The sequence below is a fragment of the Artibeus jamaicensis genome, unplaced genomic scaffold (assembly GCF_021234435.1).
Source record: "Artibeus jamaicensis isolate MK-2021 breed Jamaican fruit bat unplaced genomic scaffold, CSHL_Jam_final contig_525, whole genome shotgun sequence".
NCBI lineage: Eukaryota > Metazoa > Chordata > Mammalia > Chiroptera > Phyllostomidae > Artibeus > Artibeus jamaicensis.
Window position 1 is genome coordinate 12,814,951 of NW_026521874.1, and position 27,473 is coordinate 12,842,423.

General features: G+C 58.8%; 2 protein-coding genes across 5 annotated transcripts in view; both read left to right on the forward strand.

Annotated features, from left to right (window-relative positions):
• The window catches only part of KIAA1671 (KIAA1671 ortholog), a 161,532-nt gene extending 142,349 nt beyond the window's left edge, over positions 1-19,183 (forward strand). For all 4 annotated transcript variants that reach the window (XM_037156219.2, XM_053669624.1, XM_037156218.2 and 1 more), the window contains 7 exons: positions 4,516-4,634; positions 6,169-6,424; positions 7,804-7,978; positions 9,816-9,940; positions 12,019-12,152; positions 12,865-12,947; positions 14,162-19,183. In XM_037156219.2, the coding sequence (XP_037012114.2) occupies positions 4,516-4,634; positions 6,169-6,424; positions 7,804-7,978; positions 9,816-9,940; positions 12,019-12,152; positions 12,865-12,943 (888 nt within the window). In that variant the 3' untranslated portion in view covers positions 12,944-12,947; positions 14,162-19,183. The remainder of the gene's footprint in view (positions 1-4,515; positions 4,635-6,168; positions 6,425-7,803; positions 7,979-9,815; positions 9,941-12,018; positions 12,153-12,864; positions 12,948-14,161) is intronic.
• A 1,628-nt stretch (positions 19,184-20,811) lies between these two features.
• On the forward strand, positions 20,812-27,227 carry CRYBB3 (crystallin beta B3). Its single transcript, XM_037156220.2, has 6 exons — positions 20,812-20,888; positions 22,187-22,281; positions 23,553-23,671; positions 24,561-24,693; positions 25,566-25,708; positions 26,935-27,227. Exons 2-6 carry the CDS (start codon positions 22,207-22,209, stop codon positions 27,098-27,100), a joined length of 636 nt encoding a protein of 211 aa, XP_037012115.2. The 5' UTR covers positions 20,812-20,888; positions 22,187-22,206; the 3' UTR covers positions 27,101-27,227.
• Positions 27,228-27,473: the final 246 nt, after the last annotated feature.

The window sequence follows — 27,473 nt, forward strand, 5'->3', positions numbered from 1 at the left end:
TAAACCTTCCTGAATGAAGTGTGGGCAGGTGGCTGTTGGGTGTCTGGGAGCAGTGCTGAGACAGGAGCCCCAAAACCTGGGTCCCAGGCCCCCCAGCACTGCCTGCCACTCACCTGCGAGAGCTGCACAGCACTTCCTGTTTCTGTGCCTCAGTTTCTCACCTGGAAAGGGAGGCCTCCAAGGGCCTCATAGACCCGAGTGATCAGATGTGGTGACTGTCCCTCCGGGACAGTGTCAGCTGAAACGCAGATTGGGGACGTCCAGTAAAATGCACGTCAAGAGAGGCCAGCACACGGCCCAGACGGGGACCGTCTGGACACATGTGCCCCCACGGCGGCTCAGTTCACCCATGTTCTCAGACACGGGTGAACCCCGTGTGGGCATCCACTGGCCTACAGACAGTGAGGGCTTTTGTAGCCTGTGAGGCGAGGCCGAATTGGAAGAACGTGCTATAAAGCAAATTTTAAAAATATGACCTTTAGGAAGCTTTTAGAAGAGTTTCTGGCCTTTTTGCGTGTTCGGTCTCGAGGTGTTGTAGCCCTGGGCGCAAAGCCCAAGCCTTGCTTCTGGGCAGCGCGGTCGGGGTCTGCCAGCGTGAGGGGGCGTGACTGATTTGCAGTCCACACAGGTGACCCGGACACTGACTGGGGAAGGGACTGAGAAGCAGCCTGCTTCCTTCACCTCGTGTACAAGGCGAATTCCCTTAGGTTATCCTGACCCCCGAATCCCTTCAAACTGGGAGTCTGTGGGCAGGAGTAGTGACCGAGATGGCATCACCGAAAGCCTTCACACCTGCTTTGTCTAGACACTGAGGCACAGAGACGTTAAGTAACTTTCCCAAGCTCACACAGCCGCGTGTGCCAGAGCCTGGACTCCGGTGCAAGCGTTGTGGCCCCAGAAGCGGTACCCACCCCGGGGCGGACTAGAAAGACACTAGTCGGTTACCATTGTGACGACGTGGGAAGGGCCATGGCAGAGCAGTCCCGCAGGGCTTCCCGTAGCTCAGACAAGGTTCTGTGTGTGTGCTGTTCAGTGCGGTGGCCACGTGTGGCCTTTGCAATGAAGCTTCTGCCACTGAGGAACTGAATCTTAGTGTTTGAACAGTTTTTAAAATTGATTTATTTATTTTTAGAGAGAGGGGAAAGGAAAGAGAAAGGGAGAGAAATATCAATGGGTGGTTGCCTCTCTCATGCCCCCCATTGGGGACCTGGCCTGCAACCCAGGCATGTGCCCTGCCCGGGAATCGAACCAGTGACACTTTGGTTCACAGACTGGTACTCAGTCCACTGAGCCACACCAGCCAGGGCTTAGTATTTTAACATTTTAATATTAATTTAAACTAAATTTAAATAGCCACACGTGGCTAGCTGCTACCATATTGGACAGCACGGATATAGAGATTTGAGGCCTAGGAGACAGGGTAGGGATGGGAGTGGGGGAGGGGCTGAGCCGGACTTAGCTGGGGGAGAGTTCAGGGACGGCTTCCTGGAGGAAGAGCCATCAAAGCTGAAATCGGAACCGCAGCCAGGAAGTGGGGCTGCTCAGCAGGACCACAGGTACAGGAGAATGGACTGAGGAATATGAAGGGAGGAAAGGCTGGAGCAGCTAATGGGAGGGTCTAACAGGGGCTGGGGCCAGACAAAGGACAGGGGACCCTGGGGGAGGGGCATTGAAGGCACCCCACTAATGAAGGTCCCACAGGCCGTCTTTCAGGTATTTGGAGCTTTACCCTGAAGGACCCCACAGGCTCAGGTTTCGGTTTTGGAAAGTGTAACGTGCAGAAAATATATGCGATGGGGCTGGAGATGAGGGAGGCTGGATGGAATGTTCTGGAAGGAAACTTTGCAGGACTGGGGCACAAGGGTGAGGGTGACAGAGGAGCCAGGGATGCTCCCCTCTGATCCCAAGTCTGGCGTCTGGTGTAGGCAGCGGAGGGAGGAGACACCCACCCCTGCGCCGGGACCCCTGCGCCGGGACTCCAGCTCCCTCTTTGGAGGCCTGCAACCTGGAACGGAGCAGAGCTGAGGACCCAGCTATTGACCCGCCGTCCCCAGGGCCACCCAGAGGCAGGCAGGAAGCCAGCGCCTGTCCCCTGCCCTGGTGCCTCCTCAGCACCTACAGAACTTGTCGCTCTGATTCCTGGAGGCCCCACCTGCAAACCCCTGCCTCTGTCTTTTGGGAGTTTTGAGAACCCGAGAAGAATTGCTCTTTGCTAAGGGTCCACCGCTCCCCCCGACCTGATTCTGGGGTGGGTCATGAAAATGGTCCCTTCTCCCAAGCACCCGCTGTGCTCCAGGCTCTTCCCAGAGGTTATTCGTGAAGCCTCAGAACAACCCTTCTGTTTCCACTGAGGAAGCTGAGGCTTGGGTGGGTGCAGTCACTCGCCCAGGACTCACTGCTGGGGTGGAGTCGAGACAGCAGGCCCCCCGCCCTGCGCTGTGAGCTGTCCCCCATGCAGTCACCCCTCTGGCCTTCTGCTGAGGTCAGAAAACACATGGGGCCCAGGCCCAGCCTCCGACTTGGACCGTCTGCACCCTGCCCTAGGCAACGACATCCGACCTCCGTCCTCCCAGGAGCAGCCCCCGAGACCCCCAGCTGCCTCTGGACCCGACCCACGCAGGGATTAAGTGAGGCTGATTCTGTCACTTCTTTGAAAATGGGCTGCACGGGCAGCTCACTCAGAGGACCACACCCATTCCAGGGTCGCAGGGAGAATACAGTCAAGGGTGCTGGTCATACGAGAAAGTCAGGTGACCTTTGGAAACAGGAGCCTCCGAGTTCCCCCAGGGGGCCGGACTTCCTCTCTGAACCGCGCTCACAGCCCCCCACGCGCTGCCCCTGGGCTCGGCTCTCTCCCCAGGAGCCTGAGCCTGAAACTGTCCCTTTGGCCTGGCGGTTCTGTACCTATGGTTTCTCCTGCGGGAAGGACCCCTGAGCCGGGGCGATTTTCATATGGTTGATGGTGACAGTGACACACACCAGCCACCCGAATGCGCCGATGCTCGGGGGTGGTTAAATGAACGATGCCGCCATACGTCCGGTGGGATGTCCTTCCGCCACTGAAGATGGTGCGGGTGGGCTGACCCACGGGAAGTTGTGGACAGGCCTGTGCTGGAATGTCGTCCCTGGGTGGCGGGTCATCTTAAAATGTTATCCCTGGGGCTTTCTATATTCCCTCGGTGTTTCGCAGCGGACACGTGTTATTTTGCTAATGAGAATCGGAAAGAGCGTCGATAGGGATCAGAGTTGGATGGGCGTGGCCTGTGGGCGTGGCCATGCTCTGGGAGGGGCCGACGGGGTTGCTCTGAGCCCCATCCTCGTGTACATCTTTTCTTTCCTTTTTAAAAAGATTTTATTTATTTGTGTATTTATTTGTCTTTAGAGGATGGGGAGGGGTGAGTGCTCTGGTATGCAGGCCACGCCCACTGCCCTCAGTTGAGGCATGAAAGCGGCACACTCCCTCCCGGTCTTCCTGGGGCTGGGGCCAAGGTTGCCCTCATCCCCTGCCCCGACTCTGTCCGCGTTCCTCACCTGCTGGCCTCAAGTCTTCAAAAGCTGGTCTCTGGGAGCATCCTTCACAGCAGGGGAACTGGGGCCGTTTGAATTGTCCCTGTGCCAGTGGCCGCCCAGGGGGTTGGAGTTTGGTTTTACCTGAGTGCTCCGCCTTCTCCCACGCAGAGAGGTTGAGAAGACGGCAGTTCATTCAATCTAACGGAGGCGTTCGGGCTCCCTGCCCTCTGCCAGGCACTGGGCTGGGTCCTATAGCTGCTTCAGGGGCAACCAGCACTCTCTCTGAGGGATCCAGGCCACGCGGGGCCCAGGGGTTACCAGTTTGGACTTGTGGGTCCAAGCACCCAACCCGGGTTTGAGTTCCACTTCGCCACTTGCTGGCTCTTTGATTTGGGAGGTATCAGTTCTCCTCCTAAAGCTTCAATGTTCTCATCCATAAAAATGGGGATTGTGATAAGCTCCGCCTTGTGGGATTTCCGGGGGACTGTATAGTTCCGCAAGGCGCAAGGCGATATGTAAACAGCTTGGTGGACCCTGGCACAAGTTAAATGCTCCGCAGACACCATGCTGGCTGGTCCTTATGGGGGAAGCATGGCAGCTGTGGGAACCTGGCGTGGGGTGCACATGGGGGCTGCCAGACTGATAAGTGCTGGGAGCATTCAAGGTGGAGAGAGGTTCGGCCTGCCTGCAGTGCAAGGTGGAGCTGGGCACTGAGGAGGGTCAGGGGCTGGCCAGCAGGACCCTGCGGGCTGGCGAGGGGACCCCTTTGTCCCAGTTTGCCTGGCTTCAGCACCGACACCCCTGCGTCCTGTGACATCTTGGGCAAACCCAGACGGTTGGTCATGCTAGTGCCCAGCGGGGACATCTGGACTGGCCCCTGAAGGCAGGTGGGAGCTCGGGCAGCTCAAAGCAGGGGTGGGGGTGATGCATTTCTGCCCACATCAGCTGGAACCAGGTTCTAAGCGTTTCCCCAAGAGTAACCTCTTGTCTGGTTTGCCCTTTCAGGATCAGCTGAAACAATGTTTCACCAGGCGGCCCCCCGAGGCCAAGGACACTGACACCCTCGTGCAGGAAGCCGACAGCCAGTATGGGACATGGACGGACCAGCACCAGAGTGGGGAGAGGTAGGCGGGGCGAGCGGGGCTCCTGGCTGCAGGGCGGGGCGTCTGGGCCAGTGTTCTGTATTCCTGGAGCTTGCTTCGTCTGTAATTGCAGGAGTAAACCATTCTTGTTGTAAAGAGGAAATTGATGAAGTATTGAAAAATAATACTAAATGATACGTGAACTACCCGGCACAGGCACACCCACAGAGGCAGAAAGCAGAGGCTCCGGCTGCCAGGGGCCGGAGCGCAGGGCCAGTGGGGAGTGACCACTGAGCAGACGCCGGGGTCCCTTCTGGGGTGGCAGAAGCACTCTCGACCCACGCAGTGGTGACAGGTGCCCAGCATTGTAAAAACGTGCTGTCTCACTAACGGTAAATTTCATGTCTCGTGTGTTTTGCCACATTAAAAATACCTCAGAGAACACGAAACCTACCAGTCACCTCAGCACACAGACATAACCTTCATTAATAGTTTCTGCCTTTCTAGACTCTGCTCGGTGTCCCTCTGGGTGGGTTTGTAAGTGTTGGAACCCAGGCCACGTCTGCCTTCAGTGTTAACGGCCCCGTGGGGCTGTGGAGGGCAGCCCGGGTTCAGGAGGCAGGCGGGTCTGGAATCCCAGCTCCACCCCCTCCGGCTGTGGGGTAGGCCGCCCTGTTCTCTCCCTGGGTCTCCCATCCCCCAGCCCTTCCTGGGGCCTGGGATCCCCCCAGGGGTGGGGGGGTCGGAAGGCTCCCCCTCCTGTCTCCCAGAGGCACTGCAGCGCCCCCTGCCCGACCATCCAGGGAGCCGCTCTGCTCCCAGCCCTAGGCAGCAGCGCCATCTGCTGCCACCTCGATGGTATTTCTTTTTTGTGGATTTGGCTCCATCCCACCCCACTCGGGAAAGCCCTCCCTGTTTCCAGTGATCCGATCATCCCAGAGCTGACAAAAGCACCAGCACCCCTGGGTCGGGGGTTCTGCTTGAGGGTGCAGCAGGGGTGGAGGCGTCTTTTAGGACAGACCCGCCCATGAGGGAGGTGGTGGCTGGTGCGCCCACACACCCTTCTTCAGGGTAAGGCTTTCCTGTGCTCTTGACTGGGGGTCGGTCTTTTTTATGGGCAGGGAGAGCCTCTTCAATGTAATGGCCCGATTTATTCACAAGTTTTCTATTTTATGTGATTCCCGTTACCCAAGGGGCACGTGAGTCTATTGTCAGGGGGAGAGATTCCAGAAGGGTGAGAAGGTGGAGGACGTGGATTCTAGAGCCGGCTCTTCCGGTTTGGGGAAGCTACCTCACACGTTTCCTCGTCTTTAGCGAGGGTAACATTTAACTTCCTGAGGTTAACTCTCCCGTCCACACCGGTCCCAGTGTTCTGGGGGCAGGTGTGCAGCGCCTGGCTGTGCACCCAAAACGTTCCCCCCAAACGTTCCCCCACTGGGGAGTCCCATCTTGTTCCCTGGAGTGTAGAGCATCGCCCATGCCCCCGTCTTCTCCCGCCGCCTCCTGCTCTCGACACACTCCGGGCTCCGAAGCAGCCTGCCTGACGGGGCGCCCTCCCTTCCTTCCCTCCTCCCAGCCTGGGGCCCGAGTCCCCTTCCCCGGACAGCAGCGCCGCCTCAGCTCGGAAGCAGCCCTCCAGCAGCCGCTTGTCCTCACTGTCTTCCCACACGGAGGCCACCTCCACCGGGGACCAGCAGGACTGCTCCCGGGACCGGCGGAGCACCAGCGTGGACCGCTCCAGCACTGACCTCGAGTCCACCGACGGGACGGAGGGGCCGCCCGCTCCGGACACCGGCTCTGCGAGGACCGTGGACGACTTCTCCTTCATCGATGTACGTTGGTCACCGGGAGCCTGTGCCGGAGACGGTCGTTTCCTCTTAAAGGGGTGCTCTAGCCCCTCCTGGCGCACCGCCCCTTTCAGGGGCAGCATGAGTGTGCCGGGCACCCTCCGGTGGGCACAGAGGGCACACAGTCTGAGGTGGGACTGTTGTCTGCATGTGGCTTGCACCTGCCACACGCCTGCTGTGTGTCCCGGGGGCAAATGCTTTCACGTTCCTGACCCTCAGCCTTCTCGCCCACTCCCAACCAACGCACTGGGCTCTGCAGCCTCAAATACAACCCCGTGGGTTCAAGTGTAACCTGGTCCTAGCCCACAGCTACTAGGTGAGCAGGAAGTGCGACACCGCCCCTGCTGGGTGTTCTCACAGCGGCCTTGCTTAGTGAGAGGTGCCCCCAGTGCCAGGGCACCCAGGCCTCTCTGTAAGTTGGCGGTAGTGGTTCTAAGAAGGGGAGACCCCCCAGGGGTGCGTAGCCCAGGGACTACGGGTCCCCGGGGTGTGGTCCCCAGGGACAGCCCTGAGGACTCAACTTTTCCAGGTTTCCAGCAGAGGCACCCTCCAGGATGCCAGCTGCCGAGTCCTACTGCCTTCCTTTCCAGCCCCTTCCAGACCCGCACGCATCTTCTTCCCTCCCCTCCCCGCACCGAGGAGCCCCACGCGCAGGGACCAGGCAGATTTCCCTTGTCAGTTGTTGAGACACAGAGGTCCCATTACTCTCCTTCCCTGACAAGAGGGCCGCCCTCCCACCCTCCTGAAGGTGCATCCCCTAAATGCCGCAGAAGCTACAGGGACTGCCCTCCTGGCAGTAAAGCCTCAAGCCCGTACTCTTAGGGACAGCCACGCAGCTTCCCCCAAGAGGAAGGTCACCACTGCTTTGGGAACAGGGCTTCCTCCAGGGCCCCCAAGGGACTTCCCTTCTTAAGTATGGTCAGGGCACCTCTGAGTAAGGACAGAGATGGGGGAATCCGGGTTCATCCCATGGTATAAACATGGACGGGGTGTGGGTGATGAGGCTTGAATCAGGTGCTGTGTTCACTTATCCACTCAACAAAGGTCTGTGGCACTCCTGCCACGTACTGAGCATTGCTCTAGCCTATGGGCTCGTGTGATGCCACCAGGAGGGAAAGACAGTCCCATTGTGTGCCCGCTGCGTGCCAGGGGCAGGGCTTCAGTCATCACCCTCCGTAGTATGTTTCATGGAGAAAGTGTGGCTGGGGATGTTAGGTTACTGTTAAAATGCAGACGCGCCGGCCCACGTGCCCCCTAAATAGGATCCTGTGTGTCAGCGAAGCTACCCACGCCTCTCTCCCGAGTGGCATCCTCAGTGAACGGTCCCTCACTTTTTTTCCCTCTTCCTCCTGCTGCTCCCAAAGCAAACTTCAGTCCTCGACTCAAGTGCCCTGAAGACCCGGGTGCAGCTCAGCAAGAGAAGCCGCCGCCGGGCTCCCATCTCGCACTCGCTCCGGCGCAGCCGGCTGAGCGAGTCGGAGAGCAGGTCTCCGCTGGAAGAGGAGGCCGACAGCACGTGGATGTTCAAGGACTCGACAGGTACGGCCCTGGAGGGGCCTCCACGGCGCCTTAGTGAACAGCGGGAAGGGTGGGGGTTAAGCACTGGAAGGCCTTTCTGGCTTGAAGGCTGTAGGGGATTAGAACATAATTACCCAGGAAACTGTGATCTCTTATTCTACACAGCTCATTAGAAACTAAGTAAAAAAATTCTTTTTGAGGAATGATATATTAATTGGAGCTTTGCAGTTTGCAAAGGACAAAGCCACAATTTAATAGGGTTTCCCGATTTCTGCTCTTATCCTTACTAAATCCATCCTGCATGCTGCTCAGGTTTGTTTGCTGGTCTTTTTCTAGACTCTCGAGCCAAAAGATCCGCTTCTGTATTCTTTGTCTTGTTTGCTTTCTAATGAAGTATTGACAGCTACACATTTTCCTCTAAGGATTTCTTTGACTGCATTTTGTATCAGATCTTGAGCTGAATTTTAAAGGGCAGGTAGACGTTGGCCAGGGAAGGGGTAGTCCCGGCACCATGTTAACAGATGGAAGGGCAGAGGTGTGGAAAGAACTTTCTGTGTGTGTGTGGTACGGCCTCACTCCCAGGTTCGGGCCTCTCTCTGTGGTTCTGGCAGGAGCTGCGCTGGGAAAGTAGGCGGGGCCAGCTCCTGGGAAGCCCTGTTGCGTCGGAGCTAGACATTATCTGTAGATAGAGATTCACGGAAGAGTTTTAAGAAGCAAAATCTTTTCTTGTAATGGAAACCTTAGCAGGTGACCTCCCCCGCCCCGCACTCCACACATGGTCTGTAGTCCCCCAAAAGCTGCTGCAGGGACTTTGTTTACTTGCGATGCTCAGGGCGAACCACACGCAGTCAGACCAGGCTCTGAGCCAAGTGAGGGGTGTGGCTTCTGAGGGGCGTGGCTTTTGACCAGACACCTAAAGGCTCTGAGAGTTCTCTCTCCCTTTCCAGTCTCCCTTCTGTTACTCAACGAAATGTTTGAACGCCTTGAGTAAGATCTCTCTCTGCGCACTGTCCTGGTTTTTCTGAGTCAAATTGCACAAGGTGTCTGGAGCAAGTAAAGACCACAGTGGTGACAAAAGTACACAGTCACCCCTAAAAGTATAAGATTACCAACCCCCCACCCCACCACTAGGATGTGGCAGCAGCCTCCTGGTTCCTCGAAGCCTCAAGGAACGGGCCAGGTGCTGGGGAAGGCCTGGGGTGCACTTTCTGAACACACCCCAGTTTCCTGCTTGGCCTGGGGCTCCGGGGCCTCGCCCCCTGCCCCCCGCTCCTCACTGTGCCCAGTCCCGTATCCTGTTCCCAGGAGGGTGGGACACCTCACCCTCGCTCCCAGATGAGCGGTGAGCGGGGACCTGCTGACCGTCTCCGAGAAGTCCCGCCTGCGAGGTGGAGCGTGACAGTGGGGTTCGGTCCCAGAAAGGGGGCCTTGGGGTGAAGGCAGGTGGCTTCCCGGTCCGACTCCTGGCAGCCCTTCCATAGACAGAAGACCCCTCCCCACTCTCCCCCAGAGCTTGGCCCTGTGCACCAGCCGCCTAAGGCACGTCTGCCTCCCTCCCTGCCTCCACCGGAGAGGCCCTTCCAGTTCCCTGACGGGGGATGAGCCAGGAGCCCCGGCTGCCTGCGCCCAGTCCCAGCAGGAAGTCCGTCCGTTCTGCCTTTCTGTCTCCATCTTTGGGCCAGAGCTGTGCCGAAGAAAGCGAGCCCCCGAGTCCGTTCTCACCTGTAAAATGTCCCAGCCACGCCTCTGTCAGGGCCACTGTGGGGACCACGTGGGGGTCCGTGCGCAAAGGATCTGGGACCCTCGCCTCCATACCCGGTGGCTGCCAGTGACCTTGGTGCCCTTTTCCTTGCAACAGAAGAGAAATCCCCCAGGAGAGAAGAGTCCGATGACGAGGAGCAGCCACCCAGGACCGAGAGGACCCCCGTCAGCCACCCCCAGAGGATGCCGGTGTTTCCAGGCGTAGACCCGGCAGCGCTGAAGGTACCAGCCACACGCCCAGAGCGCCTCTCGACCCGGCAGCCAAGAGGACAGAAAGGGCAGGCCCCGCGCCCCTGGCTCTTGCTCTCCCTCCTTCCTTCCCTACTCACTCCCTTCCTTCCTCCGTCCCTCCCTCATTTTCGAAGTAGTTTGACTCACAAGCAGTTGTGAAACTAGTCCAGATCCCCTCGCCCTGCTTGTCCCCGTACTGACACTGCGCACGACACCACGGTGTGTTATCAAACCCAGGACACTGGCCTTGGCTCGGGGCTGGGAGCCGGACTTCTGTGCCTTTCGCCGGCGGCCCTGTGTTTCTTCCTGTCCCCAAGCCTGCTGCTCAGTTAGGCCTTCTAGCTGAGCTCTGACGTCCTCATCTGTAAAGGGGCTGATCATTCACTGTAGGCACCGGCCCGGTGCTGGGTGTCAGTGGAACAGGAGGGAATAAATGCAGCCCGAGGTCCTTGAGTCTAGTCTGCTGGGGACGGTACCCATGTGAAGCGACCATTCCCATTCTAAAGGATGTGGGGAGTCTGCCCTGGAGCCACACTCCAGTCTGGAATCCCAGCTGGACCGTGGAGTCCCGGGGCCAGGCAGGGCGGCCCCCCGCCGCCCCTCCCCAGATCCACCAGTCATCTCTCACAGTCCTGGGAGCAGAGGTGCTAATTTGGGTGAGGGAGGGGCCCTTTTGCCCCCGTTTGGACCGAGCACTTGCATGCTCACCCCCTGCCCCGAGCGACGCCGCACAGGCAGCTGCTTCCTCCCGTTTTACTGGAGAGGAAGTGGAGGTGAAGGTGGCCGGGCTGTCTGCCGGGTTTCTCGCCTCGCACTCGGTGCCGGCCAGGAAGCCCCCTGGCGGGGCTGTGGGTGTGCTGCTCCTTTAGTGCACACGAGTTCTGCTTTCCGTGGCATTTCTCGCAACAGCAGAAAGCCAGCAAGCAGCAGAGACGCACGCTTATCCCTGTAATCAGCTTTACAGGCCTCGACACGTGAAGGTCACACAGCCACTGTCGTCGGCCAGCAGCTTTCTGGCTTTATTTTTTTTTTAAGCGTGGGGACAAATGATCTCACGAGGCAGCGGGAGGCCCTGCCCACAGGAGGGGGCGCCCGTGTGGGTGCCCTGAGGAGCTCCCAAGGCCCCTGAACACAGGCCGGCGCCCCCACGCTCTGTGAGGACAGGGCGCTTGCCATTCACGCTGACACAGGTTCCCTGGGCACCAGCAGCCCCCTCTGCCCTGGTGGCCCTCGGCCAAGAGCGACACTGAGCATTTGTCAGCAGTCGGAGGAGGCTGCCTGGCTCCTTCTGGAAAGTGCCCTGAAGTCAGAGGTGGGAAGACTAGGGGCCACCCCAGTTCTTGAGAACTGTGAGGCTTTGGGCAAAGTGCTCGCTCGACCTTTGGCCTTTGGGCTTCTCCCCGTAAAATGGAGAAACCTGTGTTGTGTAACTCATGCCTGGCAGCGTCCAAACGCTGGGTGCTCCGTGCACAGAGCTGTCAGGAGGATGGGGGGGTGACCACTGTCGCTGGGACTGTCCCCCCACGAGTCAGGGACAAAGGCCGCCCGCCACCATCACACACACATGGTCCCCCAAGGGGACTCTGCGGATGCCATTCTAAGTCATTCCGTTCCCAGCAGGCCCTCCGCCGATGGGTGGAAACCCACCCTGCCCTTTTCCTGTGGGAATCGGATCATAAAAACTGCATTTTGTTCCAATGGATACAAGTAGTGAGGGGCTGAACGGAGGCGAGCCTCTCCTGCCAGTGTCTCCTCCTCGTGGCTCTCAGAAGCTAAAGGAGGTGGACTGTCCGTGCCGAGGACACTACACACGGTTGCTGTTCAGCCACGGACAATTTCTGTGGACTTTCAGTGCTGGCTCTTCGATGCACCGAGTGGTCAGGGCTGGCTGCTGGGCAGCTAGGCTGATCTTTGACTTTTCTTACCCTCCCAGGTCAGGGGGTGTCCCCCCTTCCCCTGTGTTTCCTGCCTGCGGAGGCCACATGTCAACACGCAGTGACAGTGTCACGGGACCGGGGCCCTTCCCCATCCTACAAGTGGTCACAGACTCGGCTCTCTTCCCTCCCCAGGCTCAGCTGCAGAAGAGGCCAGAGGTGGACAGTCCCAGCGAGTCGCCCGGCTGGGCCCCGCAGTCCAAGACCCCCAAGTCCCCCTTCCAGCTGGGCAGTCGTGTGCTGCCCACCAGTGTCGACAAGGATGAGAGGTGAGGGGTCCTTAGGGACGAGGGCCCCTCCACTCCCAGGTTCAGGGCGCACTTCTTGGGGGTGAGGGGAGAGAGAGAGTTATATTGAGGAATTGTCTCTCGGGAGTTTGGACTCGGGCAAGTCCAAGACGTGCAGAGCAGGCCACAGGCCGGATGGAGACCTGGGAGGATCTGATGTCGCAGTCGGGGTCTCAGAGCCGGTCAGTGGCCCAATCCCCTCTTCTTCGGGGAGGTCGGTCTTTTTCTGTTAAGGCTCCAACCCATTGGACAGGGCCCACCGTGCTGTGGAGGGTCATCTGCTTGACTCGGAGTCTCCATGTTTAAATGCTAATCATCTAAAAAGAACAGAGCTGCACAGACACACCTAGAGTGACGTCTGGCCCCATAGCTGGCCCGGCCCGGCCGACACACAGCGTTAACTGCTGCAGGTGTTCCCACGGGTGGAGAGATGGAGGGGTGGATGGATAGAAATAATTTTATGTGAGCGTGACTTTAGAGCCGCAGATTATGTCACAGAGTGGACGTGCTAGGGTTTGTTTAACATCCCATTGCGGGATGCTCCTCAGTCACGCCGGCATGGGCTCGTCCGTCTTCTGTGCGTGCTCAGCATCTGCCTTGGCACAGCAGGGGGAGAGCTCAGTGCCCCCCAGCCCTGCCTGCAAGGTGCAGTCAGTCTCGCTCACACCTCACTCTCACTGCTGTGTGGTTTCAGGTCTGAAGAGCCCTCACCCCAGTGGCTAAAGGAGCTGAAATCCAAGAAGAGGCAAAGCCTGTATGAGAATCAGGCTTGACCAGGTATGAAGGGGCCCTGGTGGGGTGACCTGGGCAGAGCCCACAATTCAAGGAGTTATGGACGGCCAAGGTTCAGAGACTTGGGATGGCGTACCCCAGGACAGGGAAGGAAGACCGTGGGCCTGGGTGTCGGGGGTTCCTGGACAGAGTGTGGCAACAATCCGCTCCCTCTTAGGGATGAAGACACCACTGAGCCACCTGGGTGGCAGGGGCAAGGTGCCAGGCAGCCGGGGCCCTGGCAGGCCCTTCTCACTGCATCTCTGTCCCCTTTTATAGAGAGGACAGCACATCCAAGGTCAGCGCAGTCTGCGAGGCGCCCAGTCTCTGCATTTATATTCTACCTACATAACTAGGGGACAGTTTGGGAAAGAAAGGTTTAAAAAGCCAATGATCAGACATGCCCTGGTATAGGGCCCGGACCACTGAGCATCTTGCCCCTCAGTTTTCCCATCTGTGGAGAGGGTAGCAGCACCCAGGGGGCCCGGTGGTCCCGAGGGCTCGCTGCAGTGGCCCTGCACGTGCTTCCTGCGAGGCCTGGGCGGGGAGCACCCCGTCCACACTGGGTCCAAGCCTGGGCTCTGACGTGAGCTGTGCCGGAGACCCCACCCCTTACCCACAAACCTGGAATCCAGACAGACAGCGAGCTTTCCTCCCTCATGTGGTGACAAAACCTGGACTGCGAGGAGTCCGTGCTGTTTAGATCGTTCCCCCCACTCGACAGGAACACGCGTGCGTCACACTGCGGGCACATGCTGTGCTTGGTCATGGGGGCATCGCCAGCTCCATGATACTCACATCCGTGTATAGGTGTACATATTCGTGCATCACCAGCTCCAAGAGAGCTCTAACTCCTGCAGTAAATCTGTGCCGGACGGTTCTGGATAAGGGGTCGGAGCCTGCGTTCACCCTGTGTCCAGGGCTGTGTGCGGTTTCGCGGTCAAGCCTCCGTAATCCATTTGAGGACGCTGAGGCTGGAGCCCGGCCGGTCTCTAGACATCACACTCGTCCCATGGCCTCCAGCGCCCGCCACCTTCCTCACCCCCCCTCACCCCACCCCTCAGAAGACAAACCAGCAGCAACAAAAAGCCCACACCGTCCTTCCCAGCACGTGGCCAGTGGGCGGCCAGCTGGGGAGTGCCACAGAAGGTTCGAAGGCTTGGTGGTAGAGACACTGGGCCACCTGTCTCCTCCTGACGAGACTCTCCCGTCCTCTCCAGACAGGGTCACTGCCACGTTAATGAACAGAAGCCTTAACTGTCACAACCCCCAAGACGAGGCCACGCTGCTGCCGTTCCTGCCCGCACAATGGTTCCCTGCCAGGGCCCTTCTGGTGGTCCAGGGCGCCACACCGCACCGCTCCTGGCAGGTGCCCCCAAACCCGGGGCGGAAAGGCCTGCCCTCCTCAGTGCCCACTCATCTCCCTGGACAGCACCTCGGCCTGGGAGAGAAGCCAGGCCGCCCAGAAACACCCACGCTGGTGGTTGGGGGCTTACGTAAAAAACGTGCGTCTGCCCACGCAGCCGCAGCTCCGGGTACGTGGGTGTCGGGCTGGATCATCTCCCAGGGTTCTGGACAACACCGGAGTCGCAAAAGCACCTCTTCCCCCCACCCCAGGGCAGGTCTTGTTCAAGAGGACTTTGGTCTCCTGCTCGAGTTGCGTGCAAGGCAGTTCTCTGAGGCGGGGGGAGGGGGTGTTCCATGACTTCTCTGGCCAGTTCCATCTCTCTGGAAGGATCAGCAGCTCTGACGTTTAAACACACCCACCCTTACAGGTAGCCTTCCAGCAGGGCTCCATGCACAGTGGCCCTCTCGTGTCGAGTGTCATCTCTGTTTGCTTTAGAAGGTGACAGAGCAATAATCAGCCAATCCCCCCTTGAAGTTTGCTATGTATGTATGTTTTCACGGTGAAGAGCGGGAGGAGAGAGGTGGGGCCGCTTTGCCGGAAGTATCCGATCATCTCAGGTTACCTGACCCTGTCCAGGCGTCTTCAAAACTCCAGCGGTTTGCGCATCTGCTCCCGGTTTCTCTTCTTCCCCAGCTCTGATTTCTGTGGAGCGACCTTTGTCCCTTGACCTCAAGGGCTCATACGCCGCAGCCCAAACGGCAGTGCCTTTCCCACCCTGCGCATCTTTTTCTCCAGAGCCGCGTCTGAACGCCACCCGAGCTGCAGGCGCGGAGCCTGTCCACATCGGCCTCGGAACACGTACCTAAGCGAGGATTCTTGTGTTTCTTCTCGCCTCTTCCTCTACCAGCCCCCGCTGAGCTCCCCTGACCAAGTGCTCTTTTTAGGGCCAAATGAAGGAAGGCAGGGTGTTGCTGAAAGCTCTTCTCTGGAGGGGAGCTCCCCCGGTCCCCACCAGACCTGGGGGACTCTGGACAGAAGTGCTAGATCCTAGGTAAGGATGTGTAAGGTTTCCCTTGCCTTTTCTCCCCTTGCTGTCTCTACTCTGTCCTCTTTGGAAATCCTCAGCACCAGCCTTTCCCACCTGTGAAGCCCGAGGCCGCAGCACACATCCCAGAAATGCCTGGCTGGCCACCCGCCATGCCTGGAGTTGCCATAAACTTTGTGCCAACCTTACCTGGGAGATGCCCACTGGTGAGGATGCTCAGGCAGTTCGTGGGGGCCGCCTGTGATTGCTGAGGGGCCCTGGAGCTCAGTTTGCTAAGGGTGCGTGCGCAGTGCTGGCCAGATGTGGACGTGGGGGGCACACGCACGCCCCTCACCCCTGCAACCTCCCAAAAGGCGGGAGTGCTTCATAAATCCATGGTTTGCAAATGGCGTCCAAGGCTCCCTTCTTCCCGGCCACCTCTCCAAGAGTCTCTGTTTATCTGCCCACCTTCGTTTGTCCCTCATCTCCCTTTCCCACCACTTTCCTCTCTTGGGGGGCGGGGCGGGGGGTGGGGTGGAGAGCAGTCTCCGTTCTCCGGCCTTTGCCTGGAGAGCGGCTGTGGGTCAGCACCACGGACAGGGACGGGAGCCGCCCTCCCTGAGTCCTGCGGGCTGTGCTCCGGCGGCTTACTGATGGGCACTGGTCGGACCCTGTCACCGCCCCCCCCCAGCCTGGTGCACCTGGAAGCCCCCTCCCCACCACCCCCGCATCTGTGTCTGGAGGTCGGGCCTCACTCCGTAATAGTTGTGTTCTCCTCATTCCCTAAGTAAGGGGTCGATCTCTCCTCTCTGGCCTTTTGGGGATTTCCTTCCTCCAGGAACTGCTTCAGTTGACTTTGGTTGTTATTTAAGGCCCATTTCTTGTTTTATAACAGTGGATATGGTGGCTCTCCAGGTCCATAGTCCTCTATAGGACACTGCTGGCGTCCGGAGTTCCTTTTGTGGCTGCTGCTTTCTTTTGTCTTTCTGGGGTGGGAAGGGCCCCTTGGCACCCTGTCAGACTGCAGTAGGAAATGACCTGTCCTCTCCGGTGAGTGTACTGGTGCTCACCGCACACAGCTCTCCGTTCTGAACAAGTCACGTTTCAGCCCAAGTCTAGCCGGCAGGAAAGAAAAACACTCTGCAGTGAGATTGACCTGGAGCTCTTTTGCCTAACCACCCCCCCCACCCCTGCAAACACACCTTGACTGGAAATTGAGAGCCAGTTAATTCCTTGGAGATTAAGACATACAAAGTCCACCCCTTTACACTGACTAGAGCAAGCCCTGAACATCCTCCTTGCTTTCCTTCACCTCCGGCAGCCTCACCTCCCCACCCCAGGGCAGATGACCACAGCGGGTAGGGGCGGCCCTCCCCCTGCGGGTTCCCCACCAGCCCAGTGGGGTGCGGTCACGAGGGACGGTTCCCAGAGCTTTTGCAGAGGGCTGGGCCAGGGGCATGGGCTTCTCCCCTTCTGAAACTGGGCGAGCTCTTCGGGGCAAAGCACGGGTTTGCATGCTAGTTTCTCGAGTTAGCCCGGAGTCATCTTTGGAAACCTGTCTCCTTTTAAACGAACTTAATATGCCTTAATCATCCATATGCAATCAAGTCCCCTGTTCTCTGACCTGCCTCCTCTGGGCCTTTGGCTCTCCTCCAATGAGAGTCTTACACAGAAAGCACATGGTGGTAGTCGTATGGTCTCTGCTCACCCCCCACCCCATCTCTGTCTCTCTCCCCCTCCCTCCACCTGCTCACACACACCCTGGGCACATCAGCGTTTTGACAGAGGATCTTCTGATAAGCCTGTATCTTTTCCCCTCCAGTAGATCCCCTTGGTGGTCTCTTGCCCAAGGAAACAGAGGCCTCTGGCCTGTGAACCCCCCTGGCAAGGCCTCAGGAAGCAGTTTTGCAGAGGACTGCCCGGTGCCCCAGAGAACTTCTGGGGCAGGACGAGCCTCCCGGTGTTTGGGTGGTGACCTGCCAGCCTCAGGTTGTCAAGGACTTGGGGGAAAGACAGTTGGGGGTGTTGTCCAGCGGGACAAGCCGAGTCATGCGCTTTGGGACAAATGCGTTTTCTCTTGTGCATCCCGGGAAGTGAGGCCAGCTCTGGGCATCAGCCTGAGACCCTAAACCTGACAGGCTGTGCAAAGGATTTCGAACCCCCTTGGCGTGACTCCCTGAAAAGGAGAGACCTCAGCCACGCCCGCCGGCTGCTGGTAGCTGCCCTGCCCACACACACGTTCACTCTTTCCATCACGGCGGCAGGGTTTCCCCAGGAGCTGGGTGTCATCGCAAAGCCCAAAGTCCACGGGTGTGCGCTTGGGTCACCTGCACTGAACGCTCCCTTCGGGTCTCCGGCCTGCGTGGAAGACAACGTCCACCCAAGGAAAGGGCGCTCCAGCCTGCCCCGCCCTCACCAGTCTCTGCATCTCCCTCCCTGTGGCCCCTCCCACAAAGCCCTGCCCCCTAACACAGGCAGCTAGATGACTGTCAGTGTGTGTGAACTGTCATTTCCAGGGGAGCCGGTGGGGAGGCGAGAGAAAAGCGCTCTCTAGTGGGAAATACTCCCCCCCCACAGTGAAGCCATGGCCAGTCACTTCAGTAAGGGAGGAACCGCTGTCCCTCTGACTATGCCTTTCCTCCTCCTCCATGTGTTAAATTGGCGAAGCAAACAGCCAAGGGGCATCACAGTGCCAGGGGTCGGAGGGATAACAATTAGGTAGGAGCCATGTGTTGTGGGCAGGACCCACTGGACTCCTGGCAGGGGCTCCACCTGGGGCCCCACTCCCGTAGGGAGCTGTGCATCCTGAACTCAGTGCTGAGAAGCCGCAAGGAACCTCCTTGTTGGGGTCCCCAGCCATCGAGGTTCTGGGGACGGAGCCCTTTGGAATGAGTGTGCACGCCCCTGGCCAGTCTGTGTGCCCATCTCCCTTCGCCCCCTCTTCCCCTCTCAAGGTGTCTTGCTTTTGCCTGGGTTGGTCCCTGCAGGGAGCGGGACAGAAAAGCCAGGTTCCGGAAAGTCGGCCTGAGGTTTCTGGCAAGGCGTCCTCTGAGCCCCGCCCCGCACCCCCCCCCCCAGCCTCTCCTGCAGTAGCTGCCCTCTCGCTGGTGCCGCGAAGTCTTCCACGAGTCAGACAGGCCCTTTTCTGACTGTCCCTGGTGGCGCCACACCCGCTCAGAGATACGCCATTGTCCAAGAAGAATTTCAGCTTTCTGATGATCTTATTCCACATGGCCTTACAGATCCTGTAAATCGGGGGCTCACAGAAGTAATGTGCTGTGTTCTGGGAGGTATTTCGTACTGTGCTGTGCCCTCAGTCACACCAATATTCTGCAAGCCGTGCACTTCCTCCGTGATTTTGATCCCTGAAATGCTTTGTAAGACAGGGAGTGGGAATATCTCTGCATTCACTATGTATTCTCCTGGCCTTCCTGCTGGGTCCCTTCGTCGGGTACGGACTCACGACAGAGAAGGGACCAGAGGCTGTGCGCAGGGCAGTTCAGCCTCCTGCCTGCTGGGACTCGTGCGGTTGCCCGAGAAAGCCCGAGCCCTGGCACTTGGGCACGGAGGGCAGGCCGGAGGCACTTTATCCAACCCCAGAGAGAAGCTGGAGTCGCATGACTGAGGCTTCACCTAGAAAAATGCCTATATTTTTAATGTTGAAACCACGGGGCTCCCTGGACCTCAGAGAGTATCGGGCGTCGACAAGTGCTTTTATATTTTGTAACTGCAAAGAGGTTTCACGTGCACATCGAGAGCAGTTGGGGACCTCCTCAACTGCCACGAAACCAGATGACCTCTGCATGTACAGAGATGTTGCGTTCGCACTATGGAAATAGCAAATAAAGCTTTGATGCAAGTTGCGTTGGAGACGCTGGCGTGCAAGTGAATGGCCTCTCTCATGCAAGCTGCCGTCCCCCACTAGGTCGGCCTCTGGTCTGGGCTGAGCTGGGCGCCAGGCAGTGGGAGGGGGTGGTTGAGGTCCCGGGAGAGGGGACCGTGGGCACAGAGCAGGCTTCCCACTCAGCGTGGAGTTGAGATTGATGGCACTTCCCAGAGGACATCTGGCAATGACAGGAGACACTTTGTTGCCACAAGGAGGGCAAGGAATGCTGTTCAACATCCCATGATGCACAGGGTGAGCTGGCCCGGGCGGCAGCAGTGCCAAGGTTGGGAACCCTGGGTGAAGGAAATCTGGCACCTGGCAGTGCTGGGCGCATAGTAGGTCCTCACGATGCTAGAGGATCTGAAGGGAGGGAGTCACGTTCTCCCACAGGCCGTCCCCACCTCTGTCTCCCCCTTTGTGTCCACACCGGGTGGTGGCTGCCTCCCAAGTTAAGGGGTCGAAGCCAACTCTGCCCCCCACGACACACCCCCCAGGAAGGCCCCCCTCGGTCCGAACTGTCCATGACAGGCAAATGCTCCATAAACAAAAGTAGGAAAGTGATCGGCTGTGCTCAGAGAGCTTTGCTTTCGTGACCCGTCCATGACCTGAGTAGAGAGATGGCTGTTTCCCAAAGAGGTGACCATCCATGGTCTGAGTCCTCCATGACCCACCCAAGGCCACACAGATCCACCTGTCACCCAGCGTCATAGCAACATCTCAGAGGTGTGAGGTGACGGGTTTTATGCAGAGTTGAGGATTTTCGCCAAAAATAGCAACAAAAAACCCTGGGGCTTAACAGTTACTTCCTGTCCCTCAGTTTGTTCACGCATTAATCAGTATTAAACGCCTGTCACGGGCCAGCTGGCACTGGTAGGCACTTAAATGCGTGGCTCTACTTCCTCAGGGCAGTCGTGATCACCCGGAGCCATCAGCCCTGTTGCTGTGTGCCCGGGGAAGCGGCTTCCCCTCTCGGAATGCAGCTTCCAAACCACCTGTGACGACACAGGGTCGTGATCCCTCCCCTAAAGAGGGCTGACTGGAGAATAAACATAATGCTTGCGAAGCTGGCACAGGGGCCCACACACAGTAGGTCTTCAATAAACGGTAGCTGTCATTTGTACATGCCTTTTATATGGAAAAAACCCATCTCGGGTGGGTCTGGTACAGCATCCCACGGAAATGGTTGGATGGAGTTAGACCCACTTTGGACGTTCAGTTTAGGGTGAACTTGACTTACAGTTTAGGCAGAGAGCACATGGAAGAATTGAGGGGTTTGGAGTCCCTTGCTCCAAGAACCGGAGCCTTTCCAAGGGTGCCAGACACCTCAGTAGGAACATGGTGGCGCCAAGAAGCCAAAGAAAGGGGTGGGGGTGGTCACTGGGGAATTTCCCGCCCCCACCCTCATGCTGGTTCCTGGCGCCAGCGGGCTTCCCACAAGGCCGATGAGGTCCGCCTGCCCCCGGGACGTGGTCAGAGGCCATGGCTGAGGGCGCACAGGCCCTGGGGCCTCCCTGGGCCCGTCATTGGAGTGAAATAGCCCGAGTGGAATCGGGTGGACAGGCTGCTGCCTCAGCAGGCCGGGATGTGCTGGGCTGTCGGAAATCACCCATAAATAGGACGCTCCTTGCAAAGGGGGATTGTCTGCAGGCGGTGCTGGCTTCTCTGTTCTTCCCGGGACAACAGCAGCAGGTTCGTTCTGGGGCATGTGGGGCAGGGCGGGGAGGCAAGAGCTGCCCTAGCAGGCCCAGACCTGGGGTGGCCCCCTGAGGCCTGCAGAGCTGGCCTGTGCCCGAACTGGGGGTCCAGCTGGTGTGAGCCGAGAGGGAGGACCTGAGACAGCCACCAAGCCCTGCTGTTGTCAGAGGGTGGTAGCCAGGGTTGAGCCCTTGGGCGTGTGCTCGGGATGGGGAGCCTGCAAAGATGAGGGAGGTGAGTGGGCATGTCTGGGAGCTGCCATGTCTCCTGAGACTCTTCCCTGAGCCAGACCAGACCCTGGTTCCTGCCAGACCGGGCACGGGCCAGGCAGCCAGCCAGCAGGCCATGCACCCTCAGGCCTGTATGGGCCACACAGCTGTGTGCAGCTGGGTGCAGGGTGTACAAATGGGTGCCTGAAGGGCACTGTGGATGTCTGAGATGGGCGTGTGTGTCAGAGAGACAGACAGACAGAGGCAGCCATCCTGCAGCAAGTGAGAAGTGACTGTGCACTGTGACCGTGGGAGCCTGTATGTGTGTGGGTACCTGTGCCGATAAACCGGAGTGCAGTCCCGTGTGTCTGTGTGTGTGTGTGTGCGACAGGAGAACCCGCCCACTTGACTGTGGCCGGCCTGGGCTGTGTGTTCCAGTCCCCATAGGGGTGAGGGGAGCCATGTCTCTTTCTTGCATTGAAAGTACATGCAGAATGAATGAGCAAATGAATGGAACCTGGGCTGGAGCAGGGGTCCCAGGACCTGGTCCTGCATCAGGCTTTCTCAGGATATCTGTCTGTCCCTCTCCCACCAGCCTGTGACCTCCTTTTTTTCCCAGTCACCCAGCCCAGGGCCAGGCCATGAGCAGGAGCTTGCGGAAGCTGGTGAACAGAGCAATGAGTGGACAAAGGACTGCAGCCTGGGGGGTGGGGGTGGGAGAGATTCCTGCAGAGCAACCCCTGAAGCCTGCCCTCCGACCAGGTCCAGAGGCAATGTCTGCACAGAGCCCCGAGAACCCTGGTTTGGTGGAGCGGTTGGGTATGGGTGAAGGTGTGAGCTTCAGAGCCAGGCCCAACCGCAGCCTCAGGGAACTGACCTCACCTAGCTGGGATTCGGGGGTTGCTGTCTACAAAATTCTGGTCCTACTGACCCATGGTGGGCTCATGGGTGGTGTTCAGTGGGTGTTTGCTGAGTGACTGGAAGCTGGAATGCAGTCCGTGAGCAATGACCACGTCCCATAAGCAGCAAGGTTCTGTAGCTCATCCTCAAAAAGACCTGCTCACTCTTCTCCTTTGGTTGAAGCTGGAGGGGTTTCCAGGGGGATGGCAGAGCAGCACGGAGCGCCGGAGCGGGCTGCCGCTGGCAAGAGCCATGGAGGCCTTGGGGGAAGCTACAAGGTAAGGAAGGACCTGTGGGCTCTGGGCCCGGGGCTGCTCCTAGACCTCGGGGTCAGCTTCACTCCAGAAAGGAGCCAACAGGGCCAGGAGGACACCTCACCTCTCGGCCATGAACTTGTTTCACACACACTCTCCCTGGGCACAGAGGTGGCTTCAGGGGTCCCGGCACCAACTCCCTGTGGACCCCGGTCCCATCCCCAGCCCTCTCTGGGCCTCAACTGCCCCATCTTTAACTCGGGAGCAATGCCCATGCTCCTTAGCCCCAGATCTGACGTGTGCTCAGTGCAAGCAGCATCGGCAGTGCCAGCCACGAGGGTTGGGATTTGTCAGCTCTGCCCTCTCTAAGCTGTCCCTGGGGGCACTAATCGCAGACTTCGCAAGGATGGGCTGTCCCAGAGATACCTGGGGACAGGGGGGGACTTTAACCAGACTGGGGGAGACGGCAGGAGCAGAGCCACAGAGAGGCCTGCCTGGCTCTGGGCCGACCCACGGGTGAGGTCAGTTGGCCTCGCCCTGCAGGCCCCCAGTCTCCCCCTCGGGGAGAGGGGTGCCATGTCATTTAACGGCCTCTGGGGGCCTTGGCACACCGCTGGAGGCAGCTGCCCAGTGGGAAGGTGGGTGCCCCTCTGGGCCTCCCTGCCTCCTGTTGGACTCCAGTGCACGGGCCACAGGAGCTGCTGACTCAACGAACCCAGACAAGTGACCCACCCTTTCAGAGCAGGCGCCCCTCAAGGGCCTCCTACAGAGACAGTCTGTGCTTCCAGGAGGGGACAGGAGGCGCCTCCCTTTGCCTTTGCAGCCCCTTCAAGCCCCACTCCACCCCCCAGGCCTGGGGCAGGCGGAGGCCAGCCCAGAGGTTGCAAGCTGGTGATTCGTCCATCCTGCACGGGCTTTGTAAAAATGGGATGTTTTACATTAAGGAAAATATAGATTTCTGGCCTTGATTACAAAGTTTAGAACAGGATCTACATTCTCTCCTGGTTGCAAGTGGCTTCGTTTCCCTCCTGTGCCTTCCTGGGGTCATTTCACTCCATTAGGTTCCAGGCTGGCTCCTCCAAAGGGACAATCCGGGTTTAAGGTTCCTTGCAGCAGTCCCCTCCACGAACACCAGGGGGCAGTGCAAGCCTGCGGCGGTGCTGGCTCCAGGCTGGTACAAGACTGAGCTGTTGGAGCCAGTGATTGTACCTCCCTTCTTGCCCCACAGGGGACAGGGCAGGGCAGGGGCTGGGGCTGGGAAACCCACTGTGACACACAGGATGCTGCCCTTCCAGGTGACCGTGTATGAAATGGAGAACTTCCAGGGCAAGCGGTGCGAGCTCTCGGCCGAGTGCCCCAACCTGACCGACAGCCTGCTGGACAAGGTGGGCTCCATCCAAGTGGAGTCGGGGCCGTGAGTACCTGGACCCCTGCCCCTCCTCACAGCCCAAGCCTTCTGGGAGTCGGGAGGCTCAGGTTCAAGCTCGAGATCTGCTGCGGCAGCCTCAGTTTTCCCATCTGTAAAATGAGGGACTTGGCCTGAATTCTCTTAGAATCGTCTAGCTCTTATCTCCGTGGTGAACAGCAGCGTGTGGTAGAAAGAGAACACAGGACAGCCCAGCCCCTAGGTCAGTGCTGACAGGCGGGGTTTAATCAGCATCATTTCAATGATGATCACACCATCTACAGTGTAACCTGCGTCATAGTCCTGAATCCTCACCACTGCCCAGGAGAGACCTGCCGGTCTCATCCCCATTGAACAGGTGGAGAAACTGAGGCCAGAGTGCTTAAGTGTCAGGTCCGTGTCCCTATGCCAAGCAGGCGTCCCAGCCGGACCCAGCTCTCACCTTGGGCTGAAAGTCCAGGCTCTGGCACTAACCACCTGCATGATCCTGGACAAGATGCTTGCCCATGGGCCTCTGTTTCCCCATCTGTCAAATGGGCAGAACAGGACATACTTCAGAAAGAGGCTGTGTGAAATAACAGAGTGATGCACATCGGTGGTGACAGTGCCACAGTAACAGTAAGGAGTCATCTGAGGAACACTGTGCACCAGACGTCTTGTGAAGGACTTTTCAGAGTCATAGCGCCCTGCACAGAGGCCGCAAGACGGCTCCTCGTGCTACTTCCCAGGGTGGTTTTCTGGCTGGAGGCTCAGCTCCCAGTGTGTCCCAGCAGGTCCTTCAATAGCAGGACCCAGGATCAGGAATAGGATTGGCAGGAGGGTGCAAGGTCAAAGGTCAGCAGCCCGGTGCTCGGGCTCACCTGCAGCAGAGGCGAGCCAGGCCTCCTCGTTCCTGCAGGTGGCTGGCCTTCGAGCGCAGGGCCTTCCGCGGGGAGCAGTATGTCCTGGAGAAGGGGGATTACCCTCGCTGGGACGCCTGGTCCAACAGCCACCACAGTGACAGCCTCCTGTCCCTCCGGCCTCTGCACATTGTGAGTACAGTGCTGCCCCCTTCAGGGAGCTCTGAGAAGTGGGACAGGCTGGGGGCTGGGCAGGCCATCTGGGTTCACCCCTGGGCCAAGGCCTTGGCCAGTGTGGACCTGGCCTGGGAAGGGACCTCATCGTTTCTGAGCCAAACGATACGGTTGGCTGATGGGATGGTCCCTGGGCTGGGGGTCAGGACATCAGGAGACACATCCTGAATGAGCCTGAAGGGCACTGTCCCCCCTCACCCGGGAACCCTGTTAAAATGCTGAGCCGTCTGGCCCTGTCTCAGATCGATACTGTGCTCAAAGAAATACAGTCTGGAACATAGCTTCAGAAAGTAACTGCAAAGCAGCTCCGGTTCTTTGCTTGCGTCTCTCGAACACCCGAAAGGGACTCGGCCCATATGACACTTAAAATGTTGCTCTTGTCCCCCACCTACTACCCTCACTCCCGCAGCTGCTCTAGCCCTGCCTCCTGTCACCGTCGTGGGCGGGGAAAGCTGGGGAGACAGAATCAGAGTCACTTTAGTACAGAGGAATGTTCCTACGTTACTAATGTTGGTCTGCTTCTACCCCCTCTGTGCCTCAGTTTCCCTCTCTGCTGTTAGTGTTGAGTGAGACTTGAAAGGGCCCTTCTTGGTTTCATGGGTCTCTGGCCGTAGGTTCCTAAGGAGGCCAGCTCTGGAGGACCCCCCAATCCCCCATCCCTCCTGCAGTGGGTTTGGGGGTGAAGGAACCTTGGTATCCCCTCCCTGGGAAAGGGGCTTGGGGTGGGTGCTATTTTGTGGAGACTTGACCCTTCCCTGAGCCTGGAGCCTGCATGACCCCTGCTCTGGGTGTGGGAGCGGCCGCCTCACACCACGACCTTGACCCCCCAGGACGGCCCGGATCACAAGCTTCATCTGTTTGAGAACCCGGCTTTCAGTGGCCGCAAGATGGAGATAGTGGACGATGACGTGCCCAGCCTCTGGGCTCATGGCTTCCAGGACCGGGTGGCCAGCGTCCGGGCCATCAACGGGACGTAAGGGACCCCACACCCACTCTTGCCCCTGCCCCACCCATCCTCCAGCCCGTCACACCCCTGGCTCCAAACAGAGTGTCTGCTCACTGTCCCCTGGACAGCAGGTGTTTCCCACGCCTCCGGTCCGGGGGCCCTGCGTTCCAGTTGCTGCTGCTGCTGCATCCAGTCCGTCCTTGCTCAGAGCCCCGCCCGAGAGCCTTCATCCTGCGAGGGTCCAATCACTTGCACTCCTGTGCCACTGGGCTTCCAGGAAGCCTTATCTTATAGGAAGTTCTATCTTCTTAAAGAATCAAGTGAAGTCTGTGTCCCCTGCCTATCCCCATGGAAGTCTTTGCTCCTTTTTGAACATCCCTGGGCTCTTGCACGGATGCTCAGGGGTTTTTTTTTTTCTCCTCTACACAATCCTTGTCCTTCCTAACAGGGGAAGTGACCCTGATTCTCTAGGGGTGGCCTGAGGAATACTTGGGGACAGGGCCCATCACCTCCCTCCTTTGGGGCTCCCTGTCTCTGTTAACACGACCTCAGGACCGCCTTCCCTGCGTTGGTGACCACGGCTCAGTAGTGGGCTTGTGATCTGGGGGTGAGACTGGACAGGTGCCGCCTCTCCCTGAGAATAATTTGCCCAACACTGTTTACTGTGCAGGAGGGTGTGCAGAGCAGGGGGCAACCAGGACTGTACAGCCTCGGGCGTTTCGAGGTCTGATAGGGAGAGGGACAAGGGCCTAGGTGTTCACAAGTCACTGTGATCGGGGTGGTGACGGGACAGGCAGAGGAGCTCAGGGAGTCCCCATGAGGCACCTGATTTATGAGGGAATCAGGGAGGGCTTTCTGGAGGAGGGGACAAATGAACTGGGATGTAAAGACAGTGAATGAAAGAGGGAAAGGTGTAAGGATTAGGTAAGGAAGAGTGTGTCAGGCAGAAGGAACAGCATGTGTAAGGTCTCAGAGATGTGCAAGTTCAAGTTCAAGGGGAGTTGAATCAGAGAGGCTGGAGCAAGTGTGCAAAGAAGGAATGTTGAGCCATGAAGGCGGAGACCTGGTATAGGGAAAGACCTGGTGTAAGGAAAGACCTGGTGAACGTCAGGATGCAGAGTTTGCACTCACCCCTAGGGCACTGGGGAGCCCAGGTTGGACCTGGGCAGGTGCTGGCTTTGAAGGGTTCCGCGGGGCTGCAGGCGGGAAGCTGGAGGGGGCAGCCCTCACCCCAAGCCTCGGTCTCCTGGCAGGTGGGTTGGCTATGAGTTCCCCGGCTACCGCGGGCGCCAGTACGTGTTCGAGCGGGGCGAGTACCGCCACTGGAACGAGTGGGATGCCAGCCAGCCACAGCTGCAGTCCGTGCGCCGCATCCGCGACCAGAAATGGCACAAGCGGGGCGGGTTCCTCAGCAGCTGAGGGGCGCCGCCTCAGGGGCCCGGCTTGCTCCTCCGGGCAGCACGGGCAAGAAGAGGAAGCCTCAGGGCCGGCCTGCCCCCTTCCCCAGAATCTGCTCAATAAAGCCTGGGGCCGGTCCCCCACCTGCCCCGTTGGTCTAGTCACTTCCTGAGTGGGCTGGGCCTGGGGGGCGGAGCCTGTGGGAGGGGCTGCCCTAGGGAGGTTGGGGCTGGAGGGTTCTGAGACCCCAGGGGAGGGCTGTGAGCTGCATTTGTACCCTGGGCTCCAGTCCCTCCAGCGGAACCACATATACAGCTCTTGTGTCTGCCTGTCCGTGTCTCCATCTGTCTGTCAGTCTGTCTATTCAGCCAGCCAGCCAGCCAGCCTTCCTTTC

Excerpts from the sequence above, each read along its gene's own strand:
- CRYBB3 (XM_037156220.2), top strand. The coding sequence starts at position 22,207 with ATGGCAGAGCAGCACGGAGCGCCGGAGCGGGCTGCCGCTGGCAAGAGC. Across the intron at positions 24,694-25,565 it reads CCCTCCGGCCTCTGCACATT|GACGGCCCGGATCACAAGCT; the intron begins GTGAGTACAGTG and ends TTGACCCCCCAG. Across the intron at positions 25,709-26,934 it reads GTCCGGGCCATCAACGGGAC|GTGGGTTGGCTATGAGTTCC; the intron begins GTAAGGGACCCC and ends GTCTCCTGGCAG.